The sequence below is a fragment of the Rosa rugosa genome, chromosome 6 (assembly GCF_958449725.1).
Source record: "Rosa rugosa chromosome 6, drRosRugo1.1, whole genome shotgun sequence".
NCBI classification, from domain to species: Eukaryota; Viridiplantae; Streptophyta; class Magnoliopsida; order Rosales; family Rosaceae; genus Rosa; species Rosa rugosa.
Genome location: NC_084825.1, coordinates 34686516 through 34699512, shown reverse-complemented (window position 1 = coordinate 34699512; position 12997 = coordinate 34686516). Strand labels below are relative to the sequence as shown.

Sequence of the window (12997 nt, the reverse complement as noted above, 5' to 3'; positions counted from 1 at the left end):
GACAAGCGAGAGATCTATCGGGTGAAGGTACTCGCAAATCACGGTGAAGACGAAGGTGAAATGGACTCGGTTGTCAAAACGTTGTGAGATGATATGTGTGTGAACAGCGAATCACATTGACCCAATCCGGACTGGCCGAAAGAGATCAACGGACGAAAACTCTATGTTACGAACTAATCCTAAGTGCGATAATTAAAGTGCATATAAAATAAATGAACAAGAAAGTAAAGTGCTTGAATGTAAAGTTCTGAATTGAAAACTAAGAAACTAGAAATGAAAACAAGTTGTAAAAGTTGAATGGAAGGCAAAGTACCTATGAGATAGCAAGAGAAAAGTTTGTGAGTAAAAGTTGTATATTGATTTGTTTGTGTGGTGCCAGACCCTTTACAATGAGTTTAAAGCTACTATATATACAGATCAAAACCTAGGCTAACTTGCTCTCTAAGACGTGGAATTCAAGTAGGATTCATCTTCCTTTTTTGGGTTGATTCATTTATAAATGTTATGATTCGGCTGATATCTGGAATCTTCACAATTGAAATACTTAATTGATTTGAACTCTCGATCTTTCATCCTCACACCATGATTTCTAACATGGTATCAAAGCCCATGGTGGCCTGACCTTCGATCCTTCATCAAGTTCTCCGCTGCAACTTCGATTCTTCTTCAAGATCTCCGCTGCAACTCCGATCAAAACCCTAAGTTCCTCCTCCTCTTTCTTTGTTCTTCATTTTTCTTTGTTCAATTACTAGTAGAAAACCGATATTGTTCAAGAAATCAAGCAAAACCAACAAGAAACTATCCTTTAGAATCATCAAATTACCAGTCAAAAAGAAATCTCTCTACTTGCAGATATAATCTGCTTTGTTCTTGATTTGTGAAAATCTGTTTGTGAATCAAGATTTGGGGCTATTTTCATAGCAATTTGTGTTGCTCATACCTTGTTGAGCGTTTGTGGCTACATCTTGTGGTTGTTTGTGATTGTCATCTAGATTACTCTTCAAGATTCAGTTTTTTGTTTAGATCAAGCTTCTCTCAGATCAAGTTCGATCTGGAAATCATGGTGTTTCCCACTCAGACCTGCAACACCATCTCAGTCAGATTGGACGAGACAAATTACCCTACTTGGGTTTTTCAGATGCAACATCATCTTAGGGGTCATGGCCTCTTGAAGTTTGTTGATGGATCTTATCCCTGTCCATCAAAGTTCATTGTGGAAGAAGAATGGCTAAGGAGGTGTGAACTAAACCATAGAACTAGTGAAGGTGAGGAAGAAGATGAAGACGGAAGAGAGAGAGAGCTAAACAAATTTTACTATTTCTCTGAGTGTTTGTTACAAGGCTTAGCTGAACTAATTACAACTGCTAATTGAGGCTATATACTATTCATGCAAAACAGGTTGCCTAATTTCCACTAACTAATTCTAACAAAACGGTTGGATTAATGACACGTGTTCACTGGTTGTTGATGCAGCTGATATGCTTGGTTAACTTTTATCTTTTGAGTCATGTCTTGAGTGTATGGCACGTGTAGTCTCTTGATCAGATTGTAAATCTGTACGTTGATCTGGTTGACCTTTTTCTTGACTGATAGATGGAGCTTCATTCTTCATCTTAACATCTTTACCAAGGGCCTTAGTACAGGTCAATTTCAATACTTGTGCTGCAACCTAGAATTAGTTAGTGGAAATTAGGCAACCTGTTTTGCATGAATAGTATATAGCCTCAATTAGCAGTTGTAATTAGTTCAGCTAAGCATTGTAACAAACACTCAGAGAAATAGTAAAGTTTGTTTAGCTCTCTCTCTCTTCCGTCTTCATCTTCTTCCTCACCTTCACTGGTTCTACGGTTTTGTTCACACCTCCATAGCCATTCTTCTTCGCTCTTCTCAATCTTTCATCCTCACACCATGATTTCTAACAGGGGACACCCGCGTCGAAGTCATGTACGTAGAGGTTGTTTTTTATCCTTCCGGACAATGGGTAGTACAGAGTTAGGGTCTCGGAGAGGGAGTTTCTCAAGTGGATTAGGGTTTGAGGGAGATTGAAGCTGGGGACAGTAATGGGGTAGAAGAAAATCATTGGGACATAAGTGTTGGGAATGAGCCGATCGAAAATGGAAAGCTTGTAAGGTTGTAGAAGGTGAGGCGAAGAGGAAGCAGTTGATGGTTTAATGGTGTCTCTGGAAATAACAGTGACCTCAATGTTCACCATTTTGCAGAGTATATCAGACCCAAATTAAAGAAAGAAGTGGCTGGCTGTGGCTATTCTATATTCTATTAGCCACATCTACTACATATATATATAGCTGGACAGGAGAGAGTTCAACAGCGGCAATGATAAGAGACTGCCCCATATCTGTACGTACGAGGTTCTTCAGTTCTTTTCGTATTTATTGAATTTTGTAGGCCTGAATTCCGCCGTCCATAGCCATGTGGTAGCCATGTGGTGCTGCCCGGCCCTGCCTTGCCCAAGGGAAGGTAGGGCACAATTTTGTTGAGAATAAGGTTATATATATACTGATATATTTATCTATAAATAGCAATATATGCTAAGGAACGTAAAACAATCAAAATTTTCTGCGTGTTTTTCTTCTTCTTCTTCGACTCTTCGAGACATCGACAACTGTAAAAAGTCAAGCATCATTATTGCAGAGTCTTTCACTTTCTCCAAAACCTTGAAATCAATTAATCAAACAAATTTCTTTTTAAATTTGGGGTTTCAATGGTCATTAAATCCCTCAATTCACTTGCATCATCTGTCATTTCCAATTTTTCTCCTATCTGCTTTTCATCTCCCAATAATCTTTCTCCTCTCTATTTTTCTGTTCTTCTACGGTGAGCAGACATATTTTGACATTCCATATTATTGGATGTTCTTTAATTTTGAAATTTTAGATAATAGAAGTTTTGTTGCTTATTTTTTTTAGTTCTGTTGATTATTCTAAAAACGTTTTATTAATTCATAATTTTTCGAAGTCAAATTAATCTCAGAATCGTCAACAAAAGAAATCTCAAGATCGGTCCTGAACACTAGAAAAATTTCGCCCTGGACATCAAAACCTTAAGGACGGGAAAACTTAAGGAAAGACCCTGGCAGCTCCCAACGACCCTGGCCCCTAATTAATCATCCACTGGCAGGTAGACCTGCGGACCTAGTCTGAGCGTTCATGAATGCTCGGTGAAGTTATGTTTGGAAAGTCGAGACGATAGGCAATTACTGATCGGATCTGATCGAACACCATGAAGAATGTCGGTAGCCACTAGCCAGCTTGCCCCCCAATATATTGGAAGAGTTCTTTGATGGGGATAGATAACCATCCTTCCTACCGACACTATAATCGAGAGTTACAAGCAAGAGTTTTTGAATTAAAATAGTTTGTGGGGGGTCTAGGTTCCATTAAGGTTTCTCTTTGAGAAAATGGATGTATGAGATTTTCTAGGATTCATTACACAAATATTTAAACTGACACAAGAGGAGAAATAACAAAGCCACCAGAACATGGAAGAAGCAAGTCCGATTAGATTTTGTTTGGACTTTATATAATACAAGTTCTTTAAGATGTTTTTAAGAGTTAAAAGATATATCTGATTAAAAAAAAAGTTCAAAGATATAATATGAAAGATTTCCTATAACTCAATCGAACTAACTGAATCTAGAAACTTATATGTTACGCATTGACACGTCAGAAATGGAGGAAGGATTTGGAGGAAAAGATTGAAGTGAAGGGCATGCCACAGAAAATTGATCGATTGAATGAATGTAGCAACTTCTTTAATCTCAAACAAAAATGGACCTCGATCAGTTTCTATCATGGTTCATAATAACTTGCTAGCCTGGCGATTATTGAGTCTGGTGGTACGAAATCAACTGAGGCTTAACTAACTCTTAACCATATTAGCATAGCGTTATCTAGGGATGGCAAAAATCTCCAGCGGGGCGGAGCTTCATTGGATACCCGCCCCTAATGGGGGGAGAATTCGGGGACAAATGGGGAATGGGGATGGGGATCCCCAATCCCCGCTATCTAAGATAGGGGATGGGGCGGGGATGGTATTGTGATCCCCATCCCCAAACCCGCCCCAATAAGATATACATATATTTAATTTATATGTATATATATATATATATATATATATATATTAATTTATATATATATATATATATATATATATATATATATATATATATATATATATTGATTTATTTTTTATAATATAAATCAAAAATATATACATTTACTACTTTACTTTAATAGCTACACTTTTACTTTAATGATGTTTTGACTTTTGCACTCACTGAATTATAATTTATGAATTTAATCATGTTTTAATTTTATTCGTTGTAGATTTTGATTTTAAAAAAGGCAATATGAGAAAAAAATTATTTTATTTATTAAATTCTTATTGGAGATTTGGGGCGGGTTTGGAGGCTTAGTCCCCAGTGGGGATGGGGACGGGGAATCCCCAATATATTTTTATTGGGGATTGGGGTGGGGATGGAGGTAGAGAATGACTCCGGGGATGGGGATGGTATTGTGATCCCCATCCCCAACCCGCCCCATTGCCATCCCTAGCGTTATCCCGAACCATCTGCCTCATACTTCACGTACTGATATTATTAACAAGACTAATTCTTAGGTGCGGCTGCCCAATCAAGTCTCAGAGTTTTTTGTCTTTGTTTCGGAATTGTCCTTGATTTTTAATGTGAAATACCCAAAATACCTCCCTTCTTGGGTACTGATTGGTCAGCCGCACTACGTGACCGTGCGGCTGCCCCACGCAAGAACCTCTCAACAAACAATCATGCATAAATGGCTTCATTATTGCAACCACATGCAAGTCCTTTATGTCCAACTTGCCATGCATCTTACGATGAATGTCAATTATTTGTCGATCAGTCACTGTACGTCCAACGTGCCATCTTACGAAACATCACCATCAATTTGGAAAGGTTTAATTAAACGCTCAATAACTGTACTGAATTACACTTTTAGGAAAGGATTATTTCCCAGACCCAAATGATGCAGGTTTCTTTTATTAGTTTCCACTCATTTGGCCTCACCACTACTCAAAACAGTGAAATAGTAGCAGTAGGTTATTGCCTATTGCACTTCCTGCATTAGAGCAAGTGCACCCGTAGTCAAGAAAAGACAAAGTCGAGAAGTCAAGAATTCGACCAGTCAAGTTACTATTCACTGCCACTGGACATAGGTTTACACCCGTTGTTTTTCTTGCCCGGTCAACACTGTTCACGTAATTCATTGTTCAAATTACTGTTCACGTAGTTCACCATTGTATTGAGCTGAGCACATACTGTTCATATAGTACTGTTACTGTTTGCATTTACTGTTTACTGTTCATATTACTGTTCACATTGGAATCAAAATCACTTAAGAAGCTAACCCAGCGCTGCCAAGTGTCCTGCCTCTTTGCTTTTCTTCCTGACGTCACCCACGTTCCTCACAATATCAAGCTGGCAGCTCCATGACTTGGGCAAGAAAAAAGTCACAGACTTGCCCTTTTTTTTTACCTCAGTCATGCAAAGCCAAGCTTTGCCCAGTCAAGCTTGGGCCGGTGGAAACCATTTTTCTGCATAGCCAGGCAGCCACATCAACATTCTTTCTTTTTGCCCGGGCAATCCAACACCGGTGGACTTGCTCTTAGAGAATTGAAAGGAAGACATGTTCGTGTCCCAATTCCTAACATATATTGGAAATTTGATATCTTACAATTCCATGTTCTTAAAATGCAGATGTGAAATTGCCGAGTGCACGTACATGGTGAAGCATCATTTGGTGTATATGGTTATTTCTTTCTTATAAATTTTAGTTATACAGGAGGTGCGTATCAAACCTTGATCTAATATCTTAGACCAAACCATTGCTCCACATTCTTCATCACTTGAGCGAACTGTGAGAGTGAGACCTACATTTATATGAACTTTTGACTGTGAGAATTGTAAACTTAATTGGAATATATATGTGAAGAGAGAGGTGCCCTACTTAATGATTTTTTCTTTTACGTACATGTGTGATCTGTTCATGTTAAAAAAAAACATGAATACAGGAATGGACCCCTTTTTATACCAACTCCTACAGAGAAAGCTTTGTATAATTTCCAGAGAATAATTAATTTGGAGGTTGAAACGGATTGTCTTGAGGCGGTGCAATTCATTAATGCAAAGGATAAGTGATATGTGGCAGAAAGGGTGATAGTTGAAGATGTGCAACTAGACCTGTAAATGGACTGGATTTTGATCCAAACCCGCTCCAGATCCATGGCTATTGGACGGGTTTGGATCGAAAATTTTGATCCGTTGATCCGTTAATGATCTGAATCCGTTAACCAGTTTATTTAACGGATCAAATACAGATTTAGGTCGATCCGATCCGTTAATGATCCGGCCCGTTTTTGTAATAATAAAATATTATTTTTTATTAATATATTATTATTTTAAAAATATATAAAATATAAAATATGAAGAATTTCTAATACAAATTTTTTGCAGAAATCTAAGGGACAGTCCATCACCTAAGATTCCAAGAAGCATTAAGAATTTTGATAATGTAATTCTATTTTTGGTGATACTTTTTATGTTGTTTTAATATTTTATTAATATCTTGTGAGGTATTATGATATAAATTTAATATTACTATTTAAAATTTTAAAATATTTGAAATTATAAACGGGTCGGATTAGCGGATCGGGTATCCGTTAATCCGGTGGATACGGATTTGGATCGATCTATCAATGATCCGCCGGGTTAACGGAGCGGGTTTGGATCGAATTTTTTTTTAAGTAAACGAAGTTGGATTTAGGTCGATCCGATCCAAATCCGGTCCATTTACAGGTCTACAACGGCTTAGAGCATCTCCAACCATTTAGTCAAAAGCCAAAGCCATATGTAAAATATGACTCCCCTAATGTCATCACTAATCATTCAATTTTTGCATCTCCAGCCATCTTTAATCAAAAGCCAAAGTCATTTAATAAATTAATCATTTTCGAGAATTAATTAACAACAATATGAATTTATATGTCATACATAATTATGTTATATAATATAAAGAAGAGGGTTGGTATTTATAGAATTTGTTAAAGTTACTGTTCCAATGGGCAAAAAACATTTTTCTGATTTTTTATAAAATTTTCTTTTGGTTTAAAACACATTTACTTTATTATTAACCGTTGATTATCCATACAATTTTTTGAACCGTCAAATGAGATATTCAGTATATATATATTTAATTTTTTATGGTAAGAAAGAATTAATCTGGGCCTTTCATTTTAAATAGAATTAATGAAGTTGAATCTGAGCCGTTCAATTTCTTACCGTTGGAAGACCAAAAAAGTTCTGCCCAGGCGGGCCCCAGGTGTCGGCCATCCATCAGCGCGTGTCTCGCGCGTTCAGCAGCTTCATGCCATTATTTTGTCTTCTTGCGCGATTCAAGACTGTCTTCTCCCTCAGGCGCGTCAACGTCTTCAGCTGAAATTGCAGCACATGCAGCGGGGCCCACCATTTTTTCAGCCAAAGAAATTTGGCTTTCGTTCTACAAAGTTGAGTCATTTTGACTCCAGTTATGGCTCAAGAGTCAAAATAGCTAAAGCAAGAGCATGGTTGGAGATCCCTCTACCAAAAAGCCAAAGTCAAAATGACTTATAGCTAAATGGTTGGAGATGCTCTTATCTTTGCATATCACTTATGTACGACACACGCCTTGTGAAGGAAACAAAGTTGTACATGTCATTGCGAGTCTTGTAGCCCGAGAGAATGGGCGAGGGTTATGGTTGGAGGATGGACCTTCTTGGCTTATGTTTATTATTGCTAGCGATATGTCTTTGACTGATTGCCATGTTGAGTACATGAGTATCTCACACCCCCCTGTGTCTAGAGAGAGTGCTGGGAGTACACAAAATCAGTCCCATGCTTGTATTGATTTCATCTGAGGAATAAAACTTTACTGACTACAGTTGCTAACTAATATTTTAATATTTAATTTAATTTCGACTTGTCACAATGCGAGGTCCAAATGTGGGTCAGGCCTAACATTTGAGGAAATAGAGCTCAATAATAAATGAGCTGGCCCAAACTTCGAATAGACGCACTTAAAATAGCCTGATCTATTTGCCACCTTTACCCATAATGCGAGAAACATGTCAATAAAAATAGAATGTAATGCTTTATCAAAATTCGAATAATTTGTTTTTTAATAAGTTTGTTATCTAATTATTATTAATGTTGTTGAATATGATTACTTATACTATATATGTCATGTTTACTTATTTAGTTAATCATTTACTCAATTGTGGATAGATTTAACTTGAATGGTGGAAAAGAAATAAAGTAAAATGTTAAACCGCAAGGCACACGATACTGTTATACGAAACTTTTATGATTTTTATCAAAAGAGGATAAATCAAGAAAACTGCTATTGACCATAAAAATTGGAAACAAAAAAAAAACTACTTATTCTTATTAGAAAATCCGTTTTTTTTTTTGTTGTAATTTATTGTTTATTTACTATTTCACATTCTCATAAGGAAAAACGAAAAGGCGGAAAAGCCAAATGACACGCATGGCTAGTATATATATAGTAATGTTCACACGATCATCGGTGACCAAAATCTGTGGTCACCCAGGCATTCGTGTGTAAACAAAGATGCACATGGATAGTCGTGTGTGAATAGTACATGATGAGATAGGGTTCCTGACGTGATTATTAACATTACACAAATATCCGTGTGTAGTTAAAATCACACTGAGTTTTGTATCTGTTAGGATAATTAAATATGATGGAGTTCAGGAATCTCTTATGCGAATGTCTAATCAATTTTTTCACCCACAGGTATCCGTGTGCAATAGCATTCCAATTTTACTTCATTCCTATATTACCCTTTGATTCCACATGGTGTCCATGTGTATTATTAGTTCACACAGATTTTTGTATCATACGGTACTATAAGCCACAAATACTCATCGGTGTGAAAATATGTGACTATCTGTGTGCAGTAGCTACTTTTTCTAGTAGTGAACATAGCTAATTTTTATTTTATTTGATAAAAGAAATTTATTGAAATATTAGCTATAAATATCACTTAAAAAGACATTCAGTATAAAAGAGAGCATAAAAAAGTACCAAACTCGACGTGGAGTGTATTACAAAATCTTTGAAACTTATTTATGAATTAATCATCACCAAGCTAAAGAGCAGTGCCTGAAAATTAGGGATTTGGAGATGCAAATGCTAGAAATTGAGAATCTTTTTCTAGCATAGCCATTTGTTTTTCCTCCAAAGTCACCCATGCTTCAATTTCTTGATCGCATTGTACGAATATCGTTAGATTTCTAAATACAGGTCCAACTTTTCCGATGACTCCAATTTGAAATGGCTTTCCCCATCCAAAATCGAGTTTGTTAAGAATTCTAGTCCAGCTCGTGAATGCATAAATCTCTGGTGGTGGTTTTATAGAAGTCCCTTCCTCCATCAAATCTAGTAAGTCACAAATGGCTCCAAATCCTTCTTTACCCTTCAGAGTCTCCAAGTACTCATTGTTAAATTCGATGAGGGATTCATGAAGCATGTTCACCAAGTCACACAGTTCATGATCACTACTCTTTGTTGCTGTCTCTTCCAAGATATCTAATAACACCGGAGCCCACAAAAAGATATTCCCAATGGTATTATCCAACAACATTTGCGGGTTCATTCGTGGCCTCAAGTTTACTGCATGCGCTACTATAGAGAGTTTTGGATAAGTACCTGCAAGTGCTGCCAAATTAAATTTAGCATACAGAGGTGACAATCGAGCGACTGAGCACGAAACTCACTTGACTTAGGCTAAGCACGAAGCCCATCATGAATTAGGTCTCGTTCGAGCTCACAACTTATTGTGGGCCACTTTGTTACGAAGTTTTTAAAAATATAGAAAAAATTATAATGAAGAGGTTTAAACATAAGGCATCTTTGTTCAAATCTCATCACAATTTCATCTGTATCACCCCATAAATGAAATAAAAGATTTCTATCCTTGTCTTGATATAAATTTCTTTTTAAGTATTTAAAGATATATTCATTAAACAAGAATTATGTGTAATTGTATTATATGTGTCAAACAAAATGGCCAAAATATATGGGATTTTATGGCAAAAGAGGATAAATCAAGAAAACTGCTTGACAATAAGAATTGGAAAAAAAAAAAAAAACTACTTTTTTTTTTTAATTAGAATTTTTTTTTTCTGTTATAATTTATTGTTTATTTACTATTTCACATTCTTATAAGAAAAAACAAAAAGACGAAAAAGCCAAATGACACGCCCGGCTAGTATATATATAGTAATGTTCACACGATCATCGGTGACCAAATATTTTGTGGTCACCCACCCTTTCACCCTTGAATTTAATATCAAGGGTCGAGATTAAAAGAATTGATTTTAAGTATTTTAATCTTAACCTTTGAAATTAAATCCAAATGGTGAGTGACCATAAAATTCTTGGTCACTTGATGACTTTGTGATCATCTTAGTATATATGTGTGTTTTGAGTCTGATTGTTTGACTATGGTAAATGCTACCAAGGACAGCGGTGGCAACCCTCTGTTCTAGGTCGCATTATTGATGACATTGTGGCATCTTTGCAAGTCCTCCCTGGAGCTTCTTTCTCTCATGTCTATCGTGAGTCCAACACAGCAGCTCATAAGCTTGCTAACCTAGCCTTCTTGTTTAGATGTTTCTTGGGTGGGTTCTATTCCTCTAAGTATTAGGGAGTTTGTACTCTCAAATTGTAATTGTTAATTTCGATTGCTTGATAAAGTTTGATGTCCTTCTCTCAAAAAAAAAAAATTATTCTTAGTGTGTCTGTGTACACACACACATTTATAGGGAGTAGGGAATAACATCCTTACTTTAACAGTTTGAGGATTTTTATTATTTTATACTAGCTAGTATATGACCTAATTCAATGATTTCAACTGTTAATCCTTTAAATTCCTATGCAAGAATTGTGTTTACAAAAAATCAATCAAATCCATTATCATTTGGTCACTCAAAATTGTGTAAACAAGTGTAGTCTGACAAATAAAATCAAAACGAACATTGTGCTAATCAAATGGTTTAATATTTTCAGATTTGACTAATTTTTTGTAGGATTAATAAGAGAATGAATGGATTAGATTATTAACTATACTCACTTTTTAAGTTTAAGGAGGTCCTCTCTAGATCATCCTTATATATATATATAGACACACACAAGTATGCATACTCGTCTGTTTTATAAAGCGAAGCGCTCAGACTTCACCAAAATTTAGATAATTCAAAATACCATTTAGTCTAGAAAATAAATACTTTTAATGAAACCATCTAGATAGTTATTTTCATAATATATGAAAAATATAATATAAAAAAAGAAATTGGTGACAATTGAAGGGCCTTCACCAATCACACGTGTATCGCATGAGAATGAGGCTAGTGTATATAAAACGAATCGTTCAAACTTCACCAAAATATGGATTGCCCAAATTACCCTTTAGTCTAAAAAATAAAAACTCACAATAAAATCATTTAATGGTCATCTAATAAAAAAAAATAAAAAAACATAAATACAAAAAAAAGAAAAATAAATAAATAAAGAAGCGGATAGCAATTGAAAGACACATGCATTGCGAGTATGAGGTTACTATATATGAAATTAGGCTTACTGTGATGACAATGGCTGATGTTCGAGATTAACTAATTACCTGATGACAATGCCCGAGAGGCAGCCATTTGATGTTTCCAGAGAAAACATGTAAGTGCCTCAACACGTGATGGTTTGGGCACGAGCTGGCTCTTTGCTTTGACTTGAAGTGCGGATATGGCTTTAGCATCAAACAGAAATCTCCTTGTAACGTAATCCTTTTTCTGCTCGAACCACAACCTCTCCATGAGAGCTACATACCTTTTAGGCAAGTTATCTCGTGGTGGAAAAACCAATGAGGCTTGGAAGAGATTAGGGTATATGATTTCTTGGCGACAGCCACGAAAAATAGCAGCCCAAGTCTTGAGAAAAGCATTGGCTGTTACCCCATCAATGAGCTTGTGAGAAAGGGAAATGCCCATTGCTATTCCACCATCGAAGATGTTGGCTTGACATGCGATGAGGGGCAGTAGCTCAGAATCCATTTCCTTGAGAAATGGATGGACTGGTACGAAGTGGTTTAGCCATTCGGTTTCTCGAAGCTTAAGAAAATCGAGCATGGGACAATTGACTTGAGCTTCAAGGTAGGGAACACCCGCGTCGAAGTCATGTACGTAGAGGTTATTTTTTATCCTTCCGGACAATGGGTAGTACAGAGTGAGGGTCTCGGAGAGGGAGTTTCTCAAGTGGATTAGGGTTTGAGGGAGATTGAAGCTGGGGACAGTAATGCGGTAGAAGAAAATCGTTGGGACATAAGTGTTGGGAGTGAGCTGATCGAAGATGGAAAGCTTGTAAGGTTGTAGAAGGTGAGGCGAAGAGGAAGCAGTTGATGGTTTAATGGTGTATCTGGAAATAACAGTGACCTCAATGTTGACCATCTTGCAAAGTAACTAAAGAAAGAAGTGGCTGGCTGTAGCTATCCTATTAGCCACATCTTACTATATAAGTTTTTTTTCGTATTTATTGAAGTTTGTAGTGCTGAATTGCGCCGTCCATAGCGACGGCCGTACGTGGCCGCTAAATTAACCATCCATTGGCAGGCATACGTACTCTGTTTAGCTTTACCTAGCTAGCTAGGCTGCTCATGGATGCTCGGTAAAGTTATGTTTGGAAAGTCGACCATAGGCAATTAGTGATCGGCCACCATGGAGAGTGTCGGCGCACACCCCCCAACCTCAATATCATGGAAGAGTTTTTTGATAGATAACCATCCTTTCTACCCTATAATCGAGAGTAACAAGCAAGAGTGTTTGAAATTAAAAAAAAATTTGTGGGGGGTCTAGGGTTCCATCAAAGTTTTCTTTGAGTAAATGGGTGTATGAGTT

The 12997-nt window shown here is 36.6% G+C and overlaps 1 protein-coding gene across 1 annotated transcript; it reads right to left on the bottom strand.

The window, feature by feature from the left end:
- Nucleotides 1-9172: 9172 nt before the first annotated feature.
- Nucleotides 9173-12550, bottom strand: LOC133713552 (stemmadenine O-acetyltransferase-like). Its single transcript, XM_062139592.1, has 2 exons — nt 11734-12550; nt 9173-9761 (listed from the first exon to the last, which is right to left on the bottom strand). Exons 1-2 carry the CDS (start codon nt 12548-12550, stop codon nt 9223-9225), a joined length of 1356 nt encoding a protein of 451 aa, XP_061995576.1. The 3' UTR covers nt 9173-9222.
- Nucleotides 12551-12997: the final 447 nt, after the last annotated feature.

What these genes read in the sequence shown, in the direction of transcription:
- LOC133713552 (XM_062139592.1), bottom strand. Translation starts at nt 12,550, where the DNA reads ATGGTCAACATTGAGGTCACTGTTATTTCCAGATACACCATTAAACCA. An exon ending in CTCTCGGGCATTGTCATCAG is followed by an intron (nt 9,762 to 11,733) that starts GTAATTAGTTAA and finishes CAGCACTTGCAG; the next exon opens with GTACTTATCCAAAACTCTCT.